Below are 25,067 nucleotides of genomic sequence, written 5' to 3' on the forward strand. Positions count from 1 at the left end.
TGTGATTGATATGATTCAATATTATACATTATATATCCTTGATTAAATACAATGATATTATATGATATCTATATTAAATTAAATTAAGTACTCGAGTCTCAAGTCCATCTAACTAGGTATCCGAATATATTTTTTATTTAATCTAACATTTTAACCTAAAATCCTTATTCTTCATAGGAAATACATTATATCAACATGTGCATTAATCATCATTATTAAAATTATTACAATATTTAAATAAATAATTCAAAATTTTTCTACTTAACAGTGTGTAAGTGATACCTAGTTGACCTTAATGTTCAATTTATAGTAAAAATCACGATATTATTTTATTGTTGTACTTGCATCCATTATGAATATTACGATAAACTAAAATAAGTATATTATACAGGCTATATTCTACATAATATCAAACTATTATGGGTACTTTCAAAATTGCATATTAATAACTTAAATTATATTTCTAAAAAGCGTGTTTGTTGAATCAAATTAAAAAAAAAATTACCGAAAACACTTGAAATTATAATGTGTGGATTAAATATTTATAGATAATAGCAATATTTAGACATGGGATGGTATAATTAAAAAAATTATATTTTTTGGCTCTGTTTTGTTTATGCATTTGCATACATTTAAATTTTGTGACATTTTGAATTTTGTTTTAATACAATTGACCTTTATGATTATTTGTAACATCAGCTCAAAATATTAAATAACAAAAATACATGGTCACCATTTCATTTATATTTAGTCAAATTTTTACGATATTCGTCACGCTGCATAATTGTATAGATTTTTTTAGTTAATGATGCATGTAATTTTGAATTTTAGCACCTTTGACATGAAAAATGTATATAAGTTTCCTCACAGGTTTTCTTTAATAGAATTTAAAAAAAGTTTAGTGTAATAATTGTTTGCATCGCAACTACAATTATATATGTAGGTAGCTACACAAACAGTTAAGTTACCATTTATCATTTTACCGATAATAAATAATTAATTTTAGTTATGTAATATAATATAATATTGGTATTAATATTGTACCTACTACAATCACTGTTTTTTATCTACATAATTCACATCAAGACTAAGGTACAAAATGCATGTTAACATAGTACTGACTCAATAAATGAACATTTTATTTATTTTGGAAACATTAAAATCATATAATAATAAACTAAACTAGTGGCTAGTGGCCAGTCAGTAGGTATAGGTCGTCGGATTATCATCATAATATATATATATATATATAAAATAAAAACAAAGTTAAAGAAGAATTTATATTTTCTTTCATTTGTACATAACGATTATTAATTTATAGTGAACAATTACTTTAAAAAAATAATCAATCCATAGCATAATATGGTTCTATAAACTACCTATGCATTATTATTTACACTTCATTTTTCAATATTTTAATGATATATTATATACACGACGACCATCATGACAAACTCGTGTTTTGGATGTTGTTCAATTCGTCACGGCGTTAGTTGTATTTACATTTTTAACATAGTAAGTTTTTAATGTACATTTTATTATTTTAATATATAATTATTATACATTATTATATATATATATATGAAACCAGTTGAATTAGAATAGTAACATAATATGTCAATAGACAGTGTAAGTGTAATACTATAATATAGGACATAATATACACATAATTTTCAATAATTATTTTAAGATTATATTAGGATACATACCTATACTGAATATTAGTAGCAAAAGTTATGCAGAATTTAAATACAATAAGCATACGTGTATATTTTTGAACCATCATTATTTTATTAAAATTAATGTGAATTCATGATTATTAAGTGACAATTTTTCGGAATAATGAATAAATGAATTTAAAGTGTCTAAATTTTATTATAACAGAATAATTGTACATATTTAGTGGAGATTGTTAAAGGATCTAAGACCATTTAGCATTTATCTTTGAAAATAATAATTTATTTATAATAAATTAACAAACGTTTAACGGTTTTACCCGAATGCTTGTAATTAGAACTTGGGCTAAATGATTTTACTTAAGTACGATGTATAAAATATTATTTATATTATATTGTTTTATATTTATTTAGTTTTTGACCACACTAATAATAATGAACGATTTCTTACACCGCTTGTCAAACTACTATCAATATTATCAGCATACCAGCAACGAAAATTCTACATCACAAACATTCAGTCCTGAAGACCCTGCTGATTATTATTTTGATGAACAAATTAATATAACACTACATTACAATTCTACGAACAAATTTTCTTATCAGAAAATAAAAATGTCACCTATCCTGAGTGTTAAGTATTTATTAATGTTATTAATAACTGTTGGTGTACAAATAACTTAGTTATTATATTTACATTGGAGATGATAATAATAATTATAAATATGTTATAATTGTATAAGTGTAATTAGTGTCAAAACATAAAAAAATATAACAAGGGTTTCGCTTGCGCCACATTTAAAAATTAATTTTGGTAATTTGTGCTACGACAGAAAATAAAATGGAATATGTAATTTGCACCGCGTTTTCAACTTTGTTGGAATTTACCAATTGATAAATTTACTGATATCGCATCAGCTATACGTCTATAATCGAAAATCAGTAAATGTATAAATTAGCTAGGGGGGGATTAAAAAAAATAAACACAATTTCTTTAAATAATTATTTAGATTTGGTGTTGGTAGCAAACACGCGATAAATCAGTTAATTTTTTTTACTACCCCCGCCCATCATTTCTTTACAGAAAACTCAGTTCTATCTATACAAATATTCTATCTTGTTAACAAAAACCAAGTGAGCTAATGTAGTAGCAGAACTAAAGTAAGTTCAAAATTTGAAATTTGAACTTCAAATCATCAGTAGCTTTCGGTCTACCATTAATAATAAGTAAGTAGATACGATATCGATTACCTACGTCTAATTCGAGATCTAAGTCCAATCTTATAAAAAATATCAATTTATTTTCGAAACATCGAACAATATTGAACAGCAATACCTTTCATAATATTTACAGTTGATCCGATATTAATAGCGTACGTTTTCTTATATTTCTAAAATATATTTGTACTAGACACAAAAAGCATGAACAATAGGTAGGTACATGAAAAATAATTTATTGGAATATTATATTATAATATTACTAGTATAATTTATTTTATACATAGAGTGTACGTATACAGATTTATATATCTTACTTTATACATATTTTCATAATTGCCCAGAAATGTAGCTTTTTAAGATATTTTAAAGCGACGAAAATTACAATTTTGGTTGGTACAAGATGGCACAGATTATATTATGCCATTTTATTTAGTGTTATGTAGTGCTACAATCTTAAAAAGTGGTACAAATAACAAATATATAAAAAAAAATTTTAATTTGGTGCAAATTATATACACCCATTTACATAAATCTAAAATACATTCCATCTTGCATTATTTTTGTTTCACGTGGTAAAATAAATTTTAAACAATCTGTATTAACAAGTTATACAAGTTATACAATAAGTAAATGTGATGGTGATTGATTGACAGGAGGGGGAAGTCCCCCAGTGGCGGCACCACATCAATTATAAATATTAGATCCAATATTAAATATATTTATATTTTTGTAAAAGATTTATCAATATTTTCTAAAAAAAGTTATCCACTAAATAATTTTCATTTCTAATATAAAAAACAGAAGTTCATTATAAATTCCAAAACTTAGAATATGAATAAATTTGTTATATATTATGTATTAAAGGAAAAGGTGTAGGTTAGCATGCTTGGTGAATTACAATGTATATTATATATAATTGTAAATATTTTATATTTATACATTTCCATATGTTTTTAATTTTTTTGTGTACATTTGTTATGTATAATAATAGATTTTAATAACTATGGAACATGATTCAAAAAATCAATCTTATAACCACGAGCTATACCGCCCAATTGAAATTTTACAAATTAAATTTAAAAAGCGTGCCGCAAGTGCAAACAGATATATCACCTAATCTTAATTGTATTGAATGTATAAAGATATAAATATTTATTGTATTTTATGATGTTTTGAATGATTTTAGAAATTTTTATGGACTACCTATTTATCGTAAAATTGGCATGGGGTGTGATGGAATTCTATTTAAACATTAGCCTGAAACAATCAACGTACTCTGTAAGTATCTTTCAATATTTCTAATATTGATAATATGATAAGAATATTGAGTAGTATTATGATCAATAGGTTATGATCATGGTTCAAGTGTGACATCGGTATGTAGTAAGAAAGACTTATGTATTATCTTTAATTTCGATCTCAATTTTCACTCCCACACTGAAATGATATGCTGCAAAGCCTTAAAAACGCTTGGGTTTGTGATGCGCATATCAAGTACTAGTATAAAGTTTTTAATGAAGAAGATAGATTGACCTCATCTTCTTCATTAAAAACTTTATACTGTTCATTGGTCCGTTCACTATTATAGTATATTCATCGGTCCTATGGGACCCTTATACGGTATCTGACTCCTGTCAACTAGAACGTGTTCAGAGACGGTTCTTATCTTGCGCAGCTTTTGTTTAAAAATAAATCATCCTCCCCATGACTATTTCTTAGTTATGCAGGAACTCAGCCTCATTTCACTGGCTGACAGGCGAGTTAACGTTAACATAGAGTTTCTAAATAAACTGGTTGATGGTCGTATAGATGCTCCCTCACTTCTCTCGTTAGTCAATTTCAAAGTTCCATCCCGTACTACTAGATACCATGCTCCTTTCGATGTTTCTGGGCACACTACCAACTATGGCAGAAATAATCCGTTAGACCGCATGATGCGGCTGGCCAATGAGAACACCGTTCATAAAAACTGATACATTTTATTATTATATATATATTTTATTTTTTTTATTTTTTTTATTATCATTATTATACTTATTATTCTGTAGTTATTATCTTATATAAATTTAATTGTGTCATTGTATTAATTATTTAAATTATATATTATTGCATTATGTTAAACTGTTGTATAGAGCCCAGCCCGTAAACAAATAAATAAAAATTAAAAATTAAAAAAAATATATAATATAATAATACATTAATCATGTATTTTTTCCATTTTTAAAAATATGTGTTAAAAAATTAACTAATTTTAAATGTATGAAGGACAAAATATTCATATTGTATATAATTATTATTATAAGATTTCATGAAAACGCAAATTAACGTTATGTTTCAAAATTATAATATGCTATCATATTTAATTTTTGTTTTTATTATTAATATTTTTTTTCTAAATAGAAAATTAGAAAACTTATAAAATTATATCTGTTATTATTATTATTTTATATATAAATACTGATAAATCGGTAAACCGTTAGACAGGATATCAGAATAGACAAAATGTTTTTAAAATTATTGCATAAAGGCCAGATTACTAATAAAATACTAATAAAACTTCATAAAAAATTTAAAAAAAAATTTAAAAATTCTATTTTGTGACATTTTCGGCACCTTAATTATCAGTAAAATACATAAAAAAAATTTTTATTTCAACACAGATAATAATATCCTTAATGCTTAGTCTTTGTTAATAATTTAAAATTGTAAAATTTAATTTCCTATTAAATAAAATACTTATGACATTTTTTTCTCAGGTTTCTCCAGAAAAGATTTATGCTTGGTTAGTGATTTATTACTCAAACTTATGCTCAGGAATAATATTTCTAATCTTCATCATCTTTAATATGACGATTACTGAAGATATAGAATATTTTATGGTTTGTACTAAATTTATCGTTATAATTTAAATATATATTTTATCAGTGAAAAAAAGTTGTCGCCCAGATGCGTGAATATTATAATTAGCAGTTTTTCATTCCAAATCATTATAACATTTAGGTACGTTAAGCTTAATTCGAAAACCTCTCATTATCAATAAATGTTTATAATTCATTAACTTTATACTCCATTGTGAGTTTGAACAGCGTGAATCATCTTTACAAATTATTAAATAATAAATACATCTATACGGCCTTTTTTGTATTTCAGTGTTTTCTTGAAATAACAATTATTGCGGTCGAAATATATATCGTGCAATCATATTACAAACAACAGAAGTTGGCCGCCATCAGTGATTTCGTTCATTTAAAATGGAAATATGTACCAAAACCTAAGACTCAATCAGATGAAAATAGATCCACGATATATAAAATACCAGAGAATCTGCTTACAGATCAAACAGAAGACCAATCCAGTTACATCCCGATATTTGTAAGAGACTTGCGCCGCGCAAATTCTTAAAATTGTATGATCAAATTTGCCAGTTCGTCGTGCAATCCATATTTGGTAAAAAGTGTTTTGTGCCCATTGTCAGACATATGTAATATTTATTGTAGTTTATTAAATCTGTAAATTGAAATCGTTTGAAGAAAATTGTATGTGCCTAATACCTACATAATAATATTATTTAACAATAACAATATCATTAATAGGGCACGGATTTTGTAGCAAATGCTTCTTTTGAGGGGAGTGTGATAGAAAGATAATTCTTATTTATAAATACATTTTGAATCGTTCTGATTTTAATGAAGTAAACTTTTTTTTGCTTTTTTCCACAAAATCTGCTTTTTATTGCTTATAGGGGGTATTTGGTTATTTTTTCTTGATTTTTACATATTTTTCTTAAAAACTTAGCTTATTTCTAGGTATATTATACGTCTTGGACTATATTATTATTACCAGAAATTATAAAACCAGTAATAAATATATGACTGATAAAATAACTGTCGTTATTGTGCCGAAATAGTTTTATCTACAATTATCTATAGTTGTATTTACGACTCAAGGAAAGGGAAAATTATCTGAATTATAGGTACCTACATATTTTTATAGCACGTTCTAATATTTTAGTTGGCCGGTAAATATCAATCGACAATCAGGGAGGTTAGGTTAATTTTATGTGTAATTGAAACATGCTTTTTTAGAGTTAAATTAATAAATGCTTTTTTTGGCTACTTCAAATGATTTTTTAAGGATTTATTTTGCTACAAAATCCGAGCCCTAATCATTAAGTATGTATACTTTCATCATACCATATTATGCTTTCGAATTATATAATAAAATCAGTTACTTTTTAATTTTTTAATATGGAAATACTTAATAATTGTACAATATGTAAATAGTTAGAATGAGTTCTAATTTCATATCTCTGATTTCATAACTAATAAGTAATAAATCTTATTAAATAGAACTATAGGAGTGATGTCAAACGTCACTAAGCCAAGTGACATTTTTGAATAAAAATATTACTCATGTAATGTTGCTACTAAAATATCAAAACCAATCGTAAACAATAAGATACGAATAGACAGTTAAATTTGAATAGTTTGGGAATCGAATTACATTAGCAATTATAAACATTAAACACGTTATTCAGTTTTTTTTTTCTTGCAAATATTATAAAAATATCTAAAAATATTAATTTAATTTAATTATATGCTGTAGATGCCATTGGGGTTACAGAAAATAAATAATTATTATGCTTCTGACTTGTATTTTAATAATAATTGGTTAAAACAATCCAAATAACTGCAGTGTTCAAAATCCGTAGTTTATATTATTCACAGTAATTTAATTCGTCACGGACAACGCCCTGCTGCAGGATCAATATGATTATGCTGCTAGTATATAATATTTATTGTTGAGCATAAAAATAATCTAATCAATTTTTACTTAAATCGATGCGTTTTTAATATTATGTCGTGTGTTTGTCTATGCAGATATAATTGACAATTATAAAAAATATTGTAAACGTCATGATATATTATAATATGATCCCATTTAAATGTTGACTTATATGTAAAGTTATGTCATACCTACATGCAATTAATTTTGGTAGTATTTCAATTAGAAAGTGTAAAATTACCATTTATCGTTTTTTTAAATGTATGTATAGGTATACTACCATTATAGGTAGGCACTAAAACTAAACAATTTAAATAATTGTATTAATTTATGTATAACTATGTGTTCAGTGTCGGAAGTAGATAATATAACTAATAAAATTAACAATAGATGTTACGTGATAATGCATAAATAAAATAATGAAGTGTATTTATTGAATTTATAATATACATATATTTTAATAAATAAAAATGGTGGAAGACCTATTCACAATGTGTAACAGAATGAATTACTTTTGTTCAAATCAATATTTTATTATACATGAATAGTTTTTTTTTTTTTTTTTTTTTTTTAATATTATTAATAAATGTTTGCACTCATACAGTGCATAATATTTATTTATTTTTTATTATTTATGGAAAATTTTTATTTTTTTATTTTTTTTGGAAGTATGTAATTATTTAAATTAATTCGAAATTCAATAATTATTTTTTTCAAAATACTATTAGTATTAACTTACCAAAGATATAAGTAAATCTTAAATTATTTATTATCTGTATTTTTTTCACACGTTTAACTTTTATCAATTTTTCATTTTTATTTCATAATTTTTCAGGTCTTTTTGTTACATCCTGTATTACAATTCAATTTTATTTTATTACTATTCTCTTTGTTTGAAAGTTAAAATTAATAATATAACATAATACAATATAATAAACCTAATTAATTGTTGTCTATCAGTTATGAATATTTACACGTATTTAAATTTAGGTGTAAATATTTTATTAATTATATACATACCTATATATTATGTGATTATCTATAATTTATATTTGTTGCATATTCAATATAAGTAAAATGTGTTATTGTTTTGAGTCTCATTGTTATCATATATCAACATAAAACATTTATTTATATAAAACAACAAAACAGATATTTATGTTTTATATACACGTATCAAGTTTTTATTTTCCATTCGATCCGATAAAATAGCAAAGGTCAACTTTATCAATCGTTTCCTTCCTGATAATTTCGGACTATAACACTAGTTAGTAGTTGTGTTTCAATATTCATCAGATTCGAACAAATATTTCATATACTTTATATGAATTAATTATTTTTTTAAACATACATTAGTAAAATCTTACAGTAAAATATGGTTTCGTCGTGCTTTGGATTGCCGCTGCGTACAGGAACAAATATTATAGCAATTATCAATTCGGTAAGTTAAATGTAAAATTAATTAAATTAATATTGATTTTTTACTTCACATTTTTTAATTCCCCTTAATTATATTATATACATATTACCATTGATTATAAATACTATAATAGTATTTAAAATCAATGATATTACATATATAATGTCACACATTTTACAGGGTTACGGAATGTTTTACCGTATTTGTAACCATTAAATAACTAATTTTTTCATCAATACTATTGAGATTTGGTTTGGCCCGAAGCTATCGAAAGAAATTTTAAAACAAATGTTTAACAATATTTTACCTACTGCACCCAACCAATAAATTGCCTCCTTGCAATGGCCTCTACTAGACAGTACAAGTATATAGATACAAATAGCTTTAATATCTATTTTATTATGATTAGATAAAAAAAATAGTAATACTTACAGCTAAATTACAAGTTTTGATTGGAGTAAAATAGGTATAAATGAAATCACATCAAATGTATGTACCAAAAATGAATATTTACTAGTTAAGTAATAAACAATAAGATATGCGTCTATCCGTCGTACACATTAGTGATTAATTAAAAGTTAGCGATCTACTTTTTTTGATCAACATTTGGGAATATTGTATTAAAAAATAATTTTCAAAAAAAAACTTTCTAGTAGAGTTTGAAACGATTTAAAGCTAAATAATTATCAATTCATGTAAATTTATTAAATATTCCTAATTACCAATAAGTTTTTTTTTTTTAGATTGCATCGATTTGTTATATTTGTTATTACATTTGGGAATATAACGTAAGTTATGAAGTGCCAAAAGAAAACAAAATTATGGACGGCAGTCAAATTGAACAGTTAGTACAAGCTATAGACGGTAAATAAATAAATTTTTAATTAGAAATGCCTTATTCCTATGTAGATACATTAAATACTGTAATTTGCAAGTGGGAAAGAAGTATAGTTACAAGTATTCCCTCTTGAACTTTTTGCTATTTACATTTTTTCACTATTAATATTACTAGCAATATTATAAACGAGACTGATAGCGTCTCCCTTGCAGCGTGTTGAAGTATAATATAGTTAAGTAATTAACAAGCAAAGTGAATATTCGAAAATGATTTAAGTTCATTTTTATTAGCTTATTAATAGACTATAATTATGGTACATTATGGGTACATTTAACTAAAAAAAGGAGAAAAATATGTAACCATTCTGCTTTAAAGTATGTATGGTGTGCACCTTGTTCTTGAGTACCTATATGTCACTATAATATACGTGTTAAATTTGAATTCAATGATAAATCTTTGCATATGAAAAACGATTTTGAGCGGAGATGGACTAGGCCAGCTGATAATAATTTCAATATTGTATACACTACACACGATCAATTACTATAATTAATTGTATTTCAGTGTTAAAATAAAGATTGTTTTTTACATTATTAAATATAAATACTAATAGGTATACAATCAAAACGAAAAATTATTAATTTGTTAAATAAAGAACTTATGAGTTATGACAAATTTAAAAACTAAATATATTATTTTAATTAAATTACTGTTTACTGTTGGAAAAACGATCAGACAAAAATTATTAGAAAAATGAATATACTCAATACGTATAGGTACAATAATGTACATAATATTTTATATTAATTGGCATGTACATTAACCTACCTAATAATTTCTATAACAGTCATGACTCGTCATGTGCTAATCATATTTTTATAACTGCTTAATTATTCATGCCTGATAAAACATTTTAACATAAACATGCATTTTTCTGTTTTAGAAGTATTTTTGAATTACATCACGTTAGTTTTTATGCTCGTCGGATTTACTTCACTGTTCGCGAGTTTTGGCTTGAGACAAGCTACATTGAATGTACGTTAAAATCCAACATATAATTAGATTAATATTTACCTATATGTATCTTACATAATCAATTACTTCTGTATAATTGTATTATATTCTTAAATTATTACTTAATCGTAAATTGTATATGTCTGTAATCTGTATAACATAATAATTGGTATAACTTACCATAATATATATTAATTACCTATCTATATTCATTATAGATATTTCGATACCTAGTTCAAAAAAGAAACACACATAGTTTATCATTATATAGTTAGGCACAAATTACAATATTTAAGTACCTAGTTAAGTTTGTTTGTTTGTTTGTTTTTTAGAATGCTGCGCATAAGATTTATTTATGGCTTTTGATCGGCTGTGTTCAATTTGGTACAATTGTCACCATTGAGATTGTTGTGCTATTGAAACACACAAGTTTCGTCCAACATAATATAGTTGGATTCTTCTTATGCTTTGTGCTTATTGACGGTAAAATTAATATACTTATTTGTCGAATTCATACATCGGATATAAACAATAACAGTAGTACAGTACTATAAAACAGTTATGCCTTATACCAGTAGTCTCATATTCAAATTATTGGCAACGGGCCGTGTATTTTATACGTAAAAATTTCACGGGAAAAACACCGGTTTTTTACTCACTTAAGAGGACGCCACTCGGACATTTATTTTTCCCGTCTTACAATCATACCTACAACATGGACAATTTTACGTTCATAATAATACAATTTAATTTGTAATTTCTAAAATTAGAGTGAATTTACAACCTATAAAATTTAAAAGTAAGAATATTATCTAGATCATTTTGAAGGATTTTATTAATATTACTATTTATGAGTAAGTAATGACCATTTTTAAGCTGTAAATTATAAAATTTTTACATGTTATACATTTGTAAAACGGAGGCAACAAATATCCGTGTGCCATCCTTAATACTGATTCCAAAATAACGAAGACAACATTCATTCTATTGATTAGGTATGATTATCATAAATAAAATATGTATTAAATGAAAATATTTGGTAATACAAAGATGTACATATTGATTTTTTGTTCAAAAATTATTTATTTTTATTTAAAAAAAAATTCTAAAAGTGTTGGAGAAATAAATGTTTATTCAGAAACACATGTTTGAAATAATTGATTTATACTACACTCGCCAGTGGTATCTTTGGTGATGGTGTAGAGGCATATATAGTCCCCTCCTCCAAAGATAATTTATTATATTACTATAGGTTATAGAACTATATATTTTTTTAAGCTTTTTATGGAAAGAAAAAAATACTAAAATATTGATGATAGGTAAACATCAGGTAGTATAACAATTTTTTCAAGAAGTATATTTGGTATCATAGTCGTTATTCAGGGGTGGTAGGTATCCATTTATTTTCTGTGGACTGGACTGTTGGATTATCCAAAACAAAATAGTCCACGAATGTAAATATAATTTCATTGATGGCGTTAGGAGCTATTGACATTTTCAGGAAGTAGGAGTTCCTTTTTTCGATACCCACAATCAACTAATGTTGTGGTTATACCTATATTCAGAAATATTCTATACCCAACCTGTTGGAGATTAACAAGTATTGACCAAAAAAATTTATCAATTTCCGTAAAAATATATAGGTTAGGTTATTATAAAGGTACTTATCTTTCAAAAACAAAAAATTATTTATTTTTTAAAAATTTATACAATTATTTCTTATGATTATACCACTCAAAAATGCATAATTTACCCACAGTAGTTATGCAAAATTATTGACCGATTCCCGTTTAAATATACTTTGACTATACAAAAATAATATTCACACCAATTATATCATGTACTAACATGTATAATGACTAACGGTATAATTATTTATTTTATTTTTAGCTGCCTTAGTGTACCAGATTTTAGTAGTGCAGTCATTCTACAAAGAAGAGAAATTAATCGAAGAGACCAATTACAGTAGACTGCGTTCGGATTTAACATCACAGATTGAACAACACGATGAAGAAGAATTTCAAAATGTAGATTTTTAATATATCTTTAATAATTGTATTATTTTTGTTTATTTTTATGGAATTACTTAAGTACTACCTTTGTAATAGGGGTTCATCTTATTATTAAATTGATGTTTTTTCTAAATTTTTTATTAACTAATGAACTATAGTCAACATCACACTGAGCTTTTAAATATAATTAAATTTAGATATTTTCTTTTTTATACATATTATCTAATAACTAAATATACCTACATGGCTACATATAAGACTATATGAGTCACGATTATATGCGTATGAAATATGGATAGGTACAATACAATCTACAAAAATATATTTAGTATCAAATTAAAAAAAAAAGCGGGTAAGTCGTGGATGTCGCTCTGCTGTACTGTAGGTTACTGTAATGGATGGGATTAAATTTGAATGCAATGATAGGTATCATTGTATACGAAAAACGATTCTGAACGGAGATGATTTGTCAGTCTAGGATATATTATATTTAAATATTGTCATATATTCTATTTTGAAACAAATATTTTTATTTTTCAATTAAGACGCATTTTGCATAAGGCATGGTTAATCAATTAGTGTAGTTATCATGTAGTTATCATAATTCATAATACCTTATATATCCGAATACCTGGTTTGAGGATAAATCGTTATCATTACGCGATTTCATAAAAATTTAAAACTCAAACGCTCAAAACATTTTTCCTATAATGACGCTTCAAATTGTCTCTATAGCTATTTGAAGCAAAACCTATGGAAAACTTGGTGTTAAATTGTATAACCTTAGATATAAATACAAACAATATTATGAATTTTGAACTACAAAATAATTTGCAAATATTCATGGTTTTGACGAATTTTTGTCAATATTTGAAATTCAAATGCTAATAAAAATTTAATTTGAATTTCCGATGGACATTTTTTTTGTGATAAAGATTGAAAAACTTGTAAGGAGCCTTGTATTAAATTTTCAAATCTTAGGTATAAAAGGAAATTTTTTTATGAATTTATAGAATAAAATAATTTACGAATTTTCGTGATTTTTACGTATGTTGTCAAAATTAAAATTTGAATGCATGTAAAAAAAAAAATGTAGCTATATATTTCTTTTATTTTTCAACTGCTATTGTAAAAATATATTATGAGCCTTGTATTAAATTCTCAAATCTTAGAATTAAAAAGAAAAACTTTTATGAATTTCGATCTAAGATAATTTGAAAATTGCCGTAATTTTTACGTATTTAGTCAATATTTGAACTTCAATTACTAATAAAAAAAAATTGTCGCTATGTATTCTTATGATTTTTCATTCACTATAAGAATAACATATGAGGACCTTTGTATTAAATTTTCAAGTATTTTGATAGGGCCAAAAAATTTTTATCGACAGTTCGAAAAAAATTTTTCAGACAAATTGAAAATTTCAGTCGTCTATAATTATCTCAAAAAAGTCAAAATATTTTGAAAATTAAATCATGTAAAGAAAATGCCAATCTAAATAACTGATAAAATTTTCAAGTATCTACGACTTATACTTTTTGAATAATAACAAATGTTTAAAATCGTTTGAGGATAAATCGTTATCGTTACGCTATTTCGTAAAAATTTAAAATTCAAACGCACTTAAAATTTTTCCTATAATGATGCTTCGAGTTTTCTCTATAGCTACTTGAAGGAAAACTTACGTTTTGTATTTTTAATCTTTAGTTATAAACAAAAAAAATTTTATGATTTTTCAACTTCAAAATTACTTGCAAATTTTCGCGTTTTCGACAGATTTAAAATTTTGAACTGTAAACGCTTATTAAAAAAAATTTTAACATAAAAATAATTTAAAATTAATTTTTCAATAGTGTACAAAACTGCTAAAAGATTGATCGAAAGCATAGAATTAATAATTAGTAATTACCCATATAGACTACAGTATATCCAAGCCCGGATTAAAGATAATTTTTTCCTAAAATGCACAATTATTATTATTGGGTCCCTCTCACTCATCCCTCTAACTTTTTTTAATTAACATCAATTTCTTACGAATACATTATATTATAACTGTGTGCATGGCGCTGTTAATTGTCAGTATATTACGGTGACACCAACCGTTGGTTAACCTTTTTTCCATCAGACTGCAAGTCATTCCGACAACTGTAGGAGTTGTCGTATCACAACAATAATATATAAAGTTTTTGTCACGACAGACAGGCTTTTTTTTACAGTTTGCCCTCGTATAATGTACTCATTCTGCTCGAGTTCGAACGATAGGTAAGTTGCTTAAGTGTATTAAATTGAACTTAGTAGCCTCTGCCTTCTACGCTTACTTAGGACTGTATGATAATTATCGTCAAACGTTATCAACTAATGATTACTAAGAGAGCACATGATAATAAGCCACAATCTATATAAAATAGATTCAATCATTCTATATTTCTATATTTCATAATTTGCTATTTTTGTAATTTTTATGCGTGTTCATGCGTAACATTTACGGATAAAATCGGGTCGTGTTTAGGTATCATACGTGATTTTATTATAACAAATTACTAAATCAGTAAGGCAAATTCGCTATTCTTATTATCTGATGCCACTTGTTAGTCTCTAGTTGCTTTACTCTAGGCCGACTTTACTGGGAATAGTAAACTCCTTCAAATGTAGTTTATATCCTACATAGACATAGTTCTAACTCCTACAAAAGATAGTGTTAACTCCAAACATAGATAGCGTTAATTCCTAAATGCGATAACAAAATAATAATATTTACACAAAAAGTTAAATTCATTTTTAAAAAGGTAGACAAGTGACATAGGTGTACACACCTTATACTTATATAAATTATAAAATATTTATTTTTTTTTATTTTATCTGAAGAATATATTTACAATCTGTGTTAGACAGCACAATAAGTAAATTTTATAATTTATGCACAATATTTAATTTGAATAATATGAGGAGGGAGGCCAACTAGTGCTGGAATCTAACATGAAATCATTTTAGGTAACAAATTTCTGCAATATTTTCTCTTGAACCTATGGATGAAATATCAAAAACCAATTTACTTATATATTGATAGACAAATCAAAATAATGCTAAAAAACAAATTTGTAAAAAAAAATCGAAGCTTACCATTACCGCACAAACATGACCTAATACCTAACGCACACAAAAATAATACGATACAACACAGATTTATAGAAAAGTATATTCTACACAACAAATAGTAGGTACGATACCGCATAAATTTATTAAATATAAAAATTTAAAAAAATATATTACATAGAATTAAATAATTAAAAATAGCACTTAAATAGTCATAATTTGTAGTAATATAGTAATAATAATAAAATTAAGTTTTTAAAACATGAATTTTGTAGACACTAATATTGGTTTAAAATTTAAACTTGTTTTTTTCCATATATACCATTGTATATTAAATTTATTTTAAATGTCACATGCGATGATTCAAAGACTGAAAACCGACTGAAAACTCTCTACAAATTAGTACACTTTGGATATAATATTTTACAGATAAAGCTTAATAATGTTGTAATAGATTATTGTTGATAACCGTCCAAAATATACGTATGCAGTAATTGGATATCTATTATTTTAAAATCTTTGTGTGGTTTTGTCCCATGTGTATTTTGCGCGTTTGTGTGGTAATAAGTGACGGTCAAAAAAATATGTTTTCGTATCAATAAACTATCTGTCTTACAATACATCAATACATATTATACAAAAATCAATTAAGCTTTATAAAAATAAAAACTTAAATAATAGGTTATCAGTAATCACATCAAAATAAATAAAAAATTGTATAAAACAAGTCATTTTCATTTACGTTTACTTTTGTGGCATACTTTGATGGTAAACTCTAATACACAGCACATAAACACGTTCTATTCAGGTATTTATATTTTATCTGTAATAATATTTTTTCATGTTTATTATTGTCAAGTTATCAATTTTAGCTTTTTGAGCTTTTCAATCCCATAATTGTGTATAGGTATTAGATACAAATAAAGTGTTGGGGTGTAGGATATTATACAATATCTTTGATTTACAGGTAAAAAGGTTTTTTGTGTAGGAGTTTACATTTAGCCGAATTACATTTCCAATTCAAATATCCAAATGCATTCTTACAAAATGAAATTATAACCAAAATATGTTATGTTCTTTTTATTTGGCGTATTATAATAGTTCATTGTACATTTAAATTTTCAAACGAATTATGAATATGTAAAATATTGCATAAAAATAAAATTTCTAGCCTAATCTAACCTATACCTATCTATTACATAACAATTTAAAAAGATAGTTTCGTCAAATAGTCGCCAATTACTAAAGCAGCCAATAATTTTTTTTTTCCTAAAACAGCCAATAAATGTTAGAATCGTTGTATAGATTTTTAAATGGATATAACGATACTTCAAAGAGTTGCCATCTACAATGGCAGAGTGCAAAATAGTTTATGTATAATATTTTTATTATTTTATATTTCGATAAAATATTTATATTCTTAAATCTTTAAAAATAAAAAAAATTATATTAAACCCATGTACAAACACTGAGAATCTTCTAATTCTAGGTTTAATAATAAATCAAAAATGGTATACGTTTGTAAGTTAGAAATAACTCAAGCGGATGTGACGGTCCTTTTATTAGTATTTTTTACTTACCTAATTATTAGTTATTAGTGTAGGTAGACATAATATGTATGACAAATAAAATAATTACAACATCTATATATATATATATGCATATATATATATACGACATACTTGATTTATTTATGTAGTAATATTAAATATTATTAACTATAAACACGCAGTTCTCTCTCTTGTTGAAATTCACGTCGTCGCGTCGTACTACCAACAAGAGAAACATTTGGAGGAAGTTGAACATTGTACAAGAACGCACGCTGCCGTAATATCGTCACTGAAAATTCGTGGAGACTTGGAAAATATGTTCATCCACGATGTCTCGCGAGGTTTCCCGATTAATAAATCTGTTGCAGAAGTTGAGATATCTATTCTCACTTCTTTTAAAGTGGTGGCAGTTTGATATACCTACAAATCACTGGTGGAAAGCACAATATGGTATAATTGGATTATAATTTTAAATCATGTTTCACCTAGTTTGTACCTATATTTAACTATTTAAGTGTAAATTTTAATTTTGTTACCCTCAAATAGCTAAGTTTTTATTAAAATTATATAGTAATTGTATTAATAATTATTTATTACAATGTTTTTGATGGTTAAATGTATATAATTAAAATTATGTGTTATGTTTGTTTAACAAATTATACAAATCGCAAATTTTTTTCATCTAATATAAAAATATCGATTAATAAACAATTAAAAGAATAATTCTGTAAACTCATTCCTCATTATACTGCTTGTTGCTGGAATCGGAAATATATTATTATAGTTCTTATATTAATTTTAACTAGATTGCGACTCGAACGTTAAAAAAAAAACTAACCGAAAGGCCTTACCATCTTAATATTACTAGTTTAACTACAAATCATAATTCATATAAATCAAATTCTTTATTTTTATTTTTTATTTCAACGTCAATTCTTTTCTACCTTTTTTTTCATTTTATCAAAACTCAAAAGTGTGACACTCCAGTAACTACGGGGTTACAGAATTCAATAATATCCATAGTACCATTTTATATCATTGAGATAATTAACATATAATAATTTCGGAATATACGTGGATATATAATTACTGATTTCATAATAATTATTAAATATGACATAAGAAAAACAGAGAAACGTCGTAAAGCAGTAATAACGCATTTATAATGATATAAAGACCGGATTTTTGTGCAGCTAAAATTTAAAAAATGTGCAATTAAAATGTTAAAATGTGCAAAAACGTACCGTTCTGTGGTACATTAGGTGCCGTATGGATCACTATTATATCATAGAGAAGTGTTAAATTTGAATGTAATGATAGGTATCATTGCATACGAAAAACGATTCTGAACGGAGGTGATTTTGACGAATTTTTGTCAATATTTGAACTTCAAATGTTAATTTAAAAAAATCATTCCTATGTATTCTTATAATTTTTTAACCACTATAAGAATAACCAAATACTCTATATGACAATACGGGACAGTCTCGATAAGAATCACGACATACGTAAAAACATTTTCTTTCAAGCTTTATCCTTAACTCTTAAGTAATTTTTATTAATTTAAGTTTGGAGAAAAATCTTTCAGCTGAAGCCACAGTTACAGGAATCGTCAAAAAAATTATACAAGCTGTTAGAACATTGTGCACCGTTTCCGTTCCAACGGCCGCGGCGCGGTGGGCGTCGAATCTTCGCAAAGCTCGACCCCGCTCCCCCACCAGCTACAGCGCCCCGCGCCTACAGCTATAACGACCCGCCAACCAGTTGTTGTTGGCCGTTACGAGTTGACACCCGGTACTGTTTTCGCGCACTTGCCAGGCCGGTCGTTTTCGTTTTTTACTGTGTCATCGTGCGCTTTCGTTGGTTTTTGTGTTTCGTGTCGCACTTGTCCAGCCGACGATTAATCTCGTGTGTGCCCTTTGTTCGCGTTGTCCGACCACGGGTCCGTCGATGTACACGTCGCCCTTTCGTGTCGACCATTGTTCCGTTTCTTTGACGCGCCCCCCCGTGCTGCTGCTACGTCGTGGGTATCAGTCGATCGCCAAAGGGTCGAAGTCCACGACCGTTCGTGCACAGGCGCCCACGTGGTTCCACCCGTTGATATAAAATCGGCGGAATCGTTATACGCCCCTTTTTTTAATTTTATTGTGTTTAATGTTATATCAAAATTTAAAATATAATAAAATTAATTGATACCTATGTTTAATTAATAAGTACAATTGGCAAATCACATTTTTTTCTTACTTATTTTATTGCAATACCTTTAGGCTACCCTTACCTAAAATAAGCCATTGGTTACACTAAATAAATTCCAATTCCTTAAATCATACAATATGTTGTCTTCAGTATTATTCAATAACCTATAGGCTACACAACTACCAGCAGTAATTTGTTTGAACTTATGATGACATGTGTTATATGTATGTAATTGTAATATTAGTTAGGTTCGGTTAAATAGGTAGGTATATAGAAAAAAATTTACTAGGAACACCCTTGAAGAAAAACACATATATAAAAGGAATATCTTTTATATTACTCATTTCATCAATGCAAATGTAACAGAAACACTATAAAAAAAATCATCATTGTATTAATACTTATTACTAATTTGTGACTAAACCATACTCTGTTAATCATAAGAATTTCTAGACGGCATGCACACCATTTTATTTGTGATATTCATTAATTTCTTAATTCACTTAATACTTTATTATTATTCATCGTGAATTTCTAACTGATGTCACACATACATATATATATACTGGGTGATTTTCATTTTTTTATCGTGAACCAGTTAATATCTCGGGAAGTATAAGGAATTTTAATAGAAGATAATGCTACTGTTGAAGTTAAATGTCCGTTTTCTGTTAATGATTATGAAAGTTTGGAACAAACTCTTCTTGAAAAGTTTTATACCTATTTTTGTACTTCGTAATCAGGAGTATTTAATATAAAAAATACTTTATTCGAATAATAGTCTAGATGAAAATGTATTGTAAATTGTAATATCCACTAAAATAGTAATATTGCTTTTAGATTCCTTATTTAATAAATAAAAACAATACAGTCAAGTTAAAAGTAGATAGTAATTACTACTATCAGATCCAAGGCCAAATGCACATCACAAAACGGAATTTATGCTATTTTTTTATATTTACTCCGAAGTGGAACAAACTCGAAGTTATTAATTATTATTCAGAAGTATTTTTGGTTTCTATATAATATGAATTGGTAAAATTCTATTGGTATTTTTGTAAGTAGCATTTATTATATTTTTCAGATTTTACGAAGAATGTTTACTACCTGAAATAGTTGATTCTCAATACAGAAAGCGAATGCAAAAAAGCAATATTATTGACCCCCACACATCAAAGAAAATATTATAAAATATAAAAAAAAAATAAAATAAAATAAAAATTATATTATACTTGTTGGACTTATATTAATTTTTTTTTTATGGTTAAATAACAGGAAATTGTTGATTGTTATCCTTTTATAATATTAATATAGGTAATATGATTATAATTTATTTTTTAAATAAACATATTATGGTGATAAATAATATAGGTCACATACTAAATCTATTGATTGATTTTTGCATTTGATAAACTGTAATTCATTGAATTGTGTAATACTTAATATATAGTTTGTATAGTAATTTTAAACAAACAGTAACATTAACATTAACAGTTGAACGTAAAAGATAAAACACGGAAAATTAATATTAATTTAATTCGCTGTATTTATTGTATTTACCATTTATTAGATTTTACAATATGTAATAATTCAATAACTACAAATCAAGCTATGTTATAATACAGTTTTACGATCTATATATTGGAACATAAATTTAGGTAAGCAGTATCATAATTTATAATCGGTATGCACGGGTATTGAAAATATGGCGGCATTTGCGTATAATGAATTTTATAATAATACGAATCGTACTGGACAAACACTCATAGACAAATAACCGGCACTCCCAAACGAGCAGTTGTCGACCGGTTACGAATTGCGAATAGTAGGTGTGACTTAAACGCTTGCGGATCATGAAAACACATAACAGCGCATCCTCTCGGTCGTTGTACGCGTAAATGTTTGGTGACACGTCCTCTTAATGTATACAACTTAAGAGTAAAAATATAATAATAAAATATAATTAAAATGAAACACAAATTGATTATCTAATACTATAGGATAGAGTAATAGGGCACTTAAAATAAAGTAAAAAAATGTTTAACAATAATGTGATCAAGAAAAATAGTTTAATGAAATACTTAAACAAAACAAATTATTATTTGATTTATGATTAGCAAAATAGTAGTTTGATAAAAATATTAGCTTCCAAAATAAGAATACTAATTATCACTTAACTTGAAATTCGTAGTATACAAAATAGTATTCATGTATATTAAAATTAAGTATAAAAAAAAAACTTAATCAGTTTGATTACCGCTATAACAGATTTTTTTTAAAAGTCTGCTTTATAACTGACAACAGTATCCATTCTATGCAATGAAGTTGAAAATGATCGTAACTGTAACTCTTGAGAATTAGCAATATAACTAGGAGCAGTTTCAGACCATTCTTGTGGTACATCTACATCAGGTTTAGTGTATATTTGCAAATCGAAAGCACATGGACAGTCAAGTAAAGGTAAAAAACTAACAGTAGAACAAATTTGCCTTAATACATCTCTAATTTCTTTTTGGATTGTTGCTAGCTCTTTATTCCCAACTGAGTCTGGATTTGAATCGCCAGATCCTTCATACTGTAATTTGAAATCCCAGCGTTCCATCACTTCTTTGGTGTTAACATTAGATATAACCATTGACATCTTTTGAATTTTTTGTTCTAACAGCCAATCTAAAAAAAAGTAAAATTAAATTTTTATCTAAAAAATATATGTTAAAAAAAAAACCTTGAATGGGAAGTACTTTTAACTGTACGTACAATATAACTAGTAAATAATATGTCTGTAAGTTTGTAATTTGCAATTTGCATATCTATACAACTTTTTACAGAAAACTATTTTATTTAAAATAAGTTAATATAAAAATCTCAATAAATTGAATATACCTAATCTATAATTAGGTACAAAATTATTCATTAGTTTATGAAAAAAAAAAAATATATATATACATATATTATTAAATGTAGGTATTTCGTAATAATCAAGTAATTTAAAACAAAAGGATTATAAAAATCTAATATAACTCAAGGTACCTACCTTTAAAAGTTAATTCAATTCTCTAATTTAATTAGACATTTTTAGGAATTTATGCTTAATATTAAATTACCAAAATATTGTTTGTTTTAAATTTATTTCTAAATTCATCAATTACCTATTGAATAATTGAAAAATTATGATGCTTAGTTAGACTTCTAAGTTCTTTTTTTATTTTTTATTAGAAATATACAATCTGTAATAAAAATGTATAGGTACAATTGGTAATATGGAAGAGGCGTCTAAGTCATAACTCTAGGCAGTTTTTTAAATGTAAAGTCTCTAGGCTAATTTAGTTTAAGAAAGTGTGATGGGTTATCAAGAAGTATAAGAAATATAATTGAAATTAGAAGATTTGAATGGTTGAATGTATTTTAATGAAATGGTTCATAATAGTGAGAAGCTAATGAATCAATCGGTGGAGATTTTGAACTCAGAGTGAAGGGAGATTATTGACGTACTAGGGGGCGAGTTGTTTTTAGTTTCAGTTAATATCTCTGTATTATTAAAGCATAACATACTAAATTTATGCTCAGAAGAACCTGTTTAACTCAGGTAATTTTATTAAATTGAGAGTAAATTGATCTTTGATAAAATTTAAAGGCAAGAATATCATCCAGGACTTTTAAGAATATTTAATTTTAAAATGTTTTGCTTTAAAAAAAATCAAAAAATCCTATGTGAAAATATTCTTGCAGATAAAATATACTATATAGTTAAAATGAATTGTTTATGTATAAGAAAAAATATTATCAACCACAGATAATGATATTAATTAAATAATTAAATATAATATACCTTTCATTTGATTGAGAACGGGTTGTAAGAACTGTTGAATTTTAGTATCTGTTGACACAAGAATCGACAGACCAAAATGTTCTTCTGTTTTGAAAGATTCCGGTGGGTATATTCCCCGTTGAAAAAGAATACTGTTAATTCCAAAATCTAGATCGAATAATTGATGTTATTACAATTGGACATTATATGACAGGTAAATAATAATCATAATAATAATAATTATTAGGTATAATACTTATATTATGCTCACTTAAATAGTCCATAACCAATTTCGCAGACCCTTTGAGAGTGATGGCGTTTTGGCTTTGTTGTTTGGTAGCCATTGTGTAATGTTTGTAAAGTATAGATTATTACAACAGCAAATTACGAATATTACATTCAGACATTCAGTCTAGATGGAATAAGGTTTAAAGTGAAATCATTAACATACACAATTTTAACAAATTAAAAAAACAAATAATCATAATATGATATAGAAAACCATAAATATTAAAAAATAACGGATAATCCTGAAACCACCGGGCACAGAGTCTGAAACAAGTGAAACTCAATTTGTGTTTGTTATTTAACAGTTTTATAGGTTAAGATTGATAATGGTTTTTTTTGGCGGTAAAACAATTCATATCAATTTGTAAAATCCACGATTTAAGATAGACTATCTTAAATCGTGGTAAACTCCTTCGACCATAATATAAGCTAATAGACGCGCCTTATCATATGCTTGTATAGGCAGTAGGCACAATTATGTAGCCATAATAATATTATATACATTTATTTAAAATGTTTAAGACATTTATTGAATTATTAATTATTATGTAATTTGTTAGCTTAAAAAAAGGTAGGCAGTATAATTATTAATTTTATACTAAAAAAAAAGTAACTTATTTTTAATTAAGTTAAACTTAACTTAAAGTAACTACTTTTATTTTCTAATTAACTTGTAACTTTTGCAAGTTAAAAAAAAATAGAGGTAACTTTTAACTTTAAACTTAACTTACTTTTTTCTATATTAACTTAACTTAACGAGTTAAAAAAAATAGTTAACTTGCCCAGCCTTGCTATTTTATGATTTCAAGTGTATATTAATCTGAGAGTTTACAATGAGGTAACAATATACTAATTCTAAATATATCATTTTGGTGAATTTAATTTAATAATTATATTTTAATTAATAAATAACTCGTAAAATAGGAGAAAAACCGAGATACACAGATAGATAGATAAATAGTAATTAGTGTTATAGTAAGGAAATAAGAAATTAAAGCGGACCATACACTATCATTCAAAGAATGACAATCGTCTTGAATGACAGTTCGACTGATGACTGATTGTTGCCATATACACATACAACCTATGGTCAATCAAGATTGACAGTTCTCATTTATTCTACATAGCCATTTGAGTTTACTTTATTCTCTCTATACTGTTTAATT

General features: G+C 25.9%; 3 protein-coding genes across 4 annotated transcripts; 2 read left to right on the plus strand and 1 right to left on the minus strand.

The window, feature by feature from the left end:
* Positions 1–770: 770 nt before the first annotated feature.
* LOC149058638 (uncharacterized) lies at positions 771–7,143 on the plus strand. Of its 2 annotated transcripts, XM_089219542.1 has the most exons (5): positions 1,027–1,515; positions 2,091–2,309; positions 4,083–4,175; positions 5,654–5,776; positions 6,048–7,143. In XM_089219542.1, the coding sequence occupies exons 1-5, from the start codon at positions 1,447–1,449 to the stop codon at positions 6,297–6,299; spliced, it is 756 nt and encodes a 251-aa protein (XP_089075668.1). In that variant the 5' UTR covers positions 1,027–1,446; the 3' UTR covers positions 6,300–7,143. The 2 variants fall into 2 exon arrangements, with proteins under 2 accessions (XP_089075669.1, XP_089075668.1); XM_089219543.1 differs by lacking the exon at positions 5,654–5,776 and having other exon boundaries at positions 771–1,515.
* Positions 7,144–8,933: 1,790 nt separating this feature from the next.
* Positions 8,934–18,024, plus strand: LOC107167576 (uncharacterized). The gene is made up of 6 exons (XM_089218429.1): positions 8,934–9,123; positions 9,846–9,966; positions 10,884–10,975; positions 11,287–11,437; positions 12,845–12,991; positions 17,792–18,024. Exons 1-6 carry the CDS (start codon positions 9,058–9,060, stop codon positions 18,022–18,024), a joined length of 810 nt encoding a protein of 269 aa, XP_089074555.1. The 5' UTR covers positions 8,934–9,057.
* A 3,303-nt stretch (positions 18,025–21,327) lies between these two features.
* Positions 21,328–24,180, minus strand: mad2 (mitotic arrest deficient 2). Its single transcript, XM_015516693.2, has 3 exons — positions 23,885–24,180; positions 23,635–23,781; positions 21,328–22,475 (listed from the first exon to the last, which is right to left on the minus strand). The coding sequence occupies exons 1-3, from the start codon at positions 23,955–23,957 to the stop codon at positions 22,081–22,083; spliced, it is 615 nt and encodes a 204-aa protein (XP_015372179.1). The 5' UTR covers positions 23,958–24,180; the 3' UTR covers positions 21,328–22,080.
* Between the last annotated feature and the right edge of the window lie 887 nt (positions 24,181–25,067).

The sequence above is a fragment of the Diuraphis noxia genome, unplaced genomic scaffold (genome assembly GCF_037042655.1).
Source record: "Diuraphis noxia isolate RWA-SAM2 unplaced genomic scaffold, SU_Dnox_SAM2 contig0002, whole genome shotgun sequence".
Classification (NCBI taxonomy): domain Eukaryota; kingdom Metazoa; phylum Arthropoda; class Insecta; order Hemiptera; family Aphididae; genus Diuraphis; species Diuraphis noxia.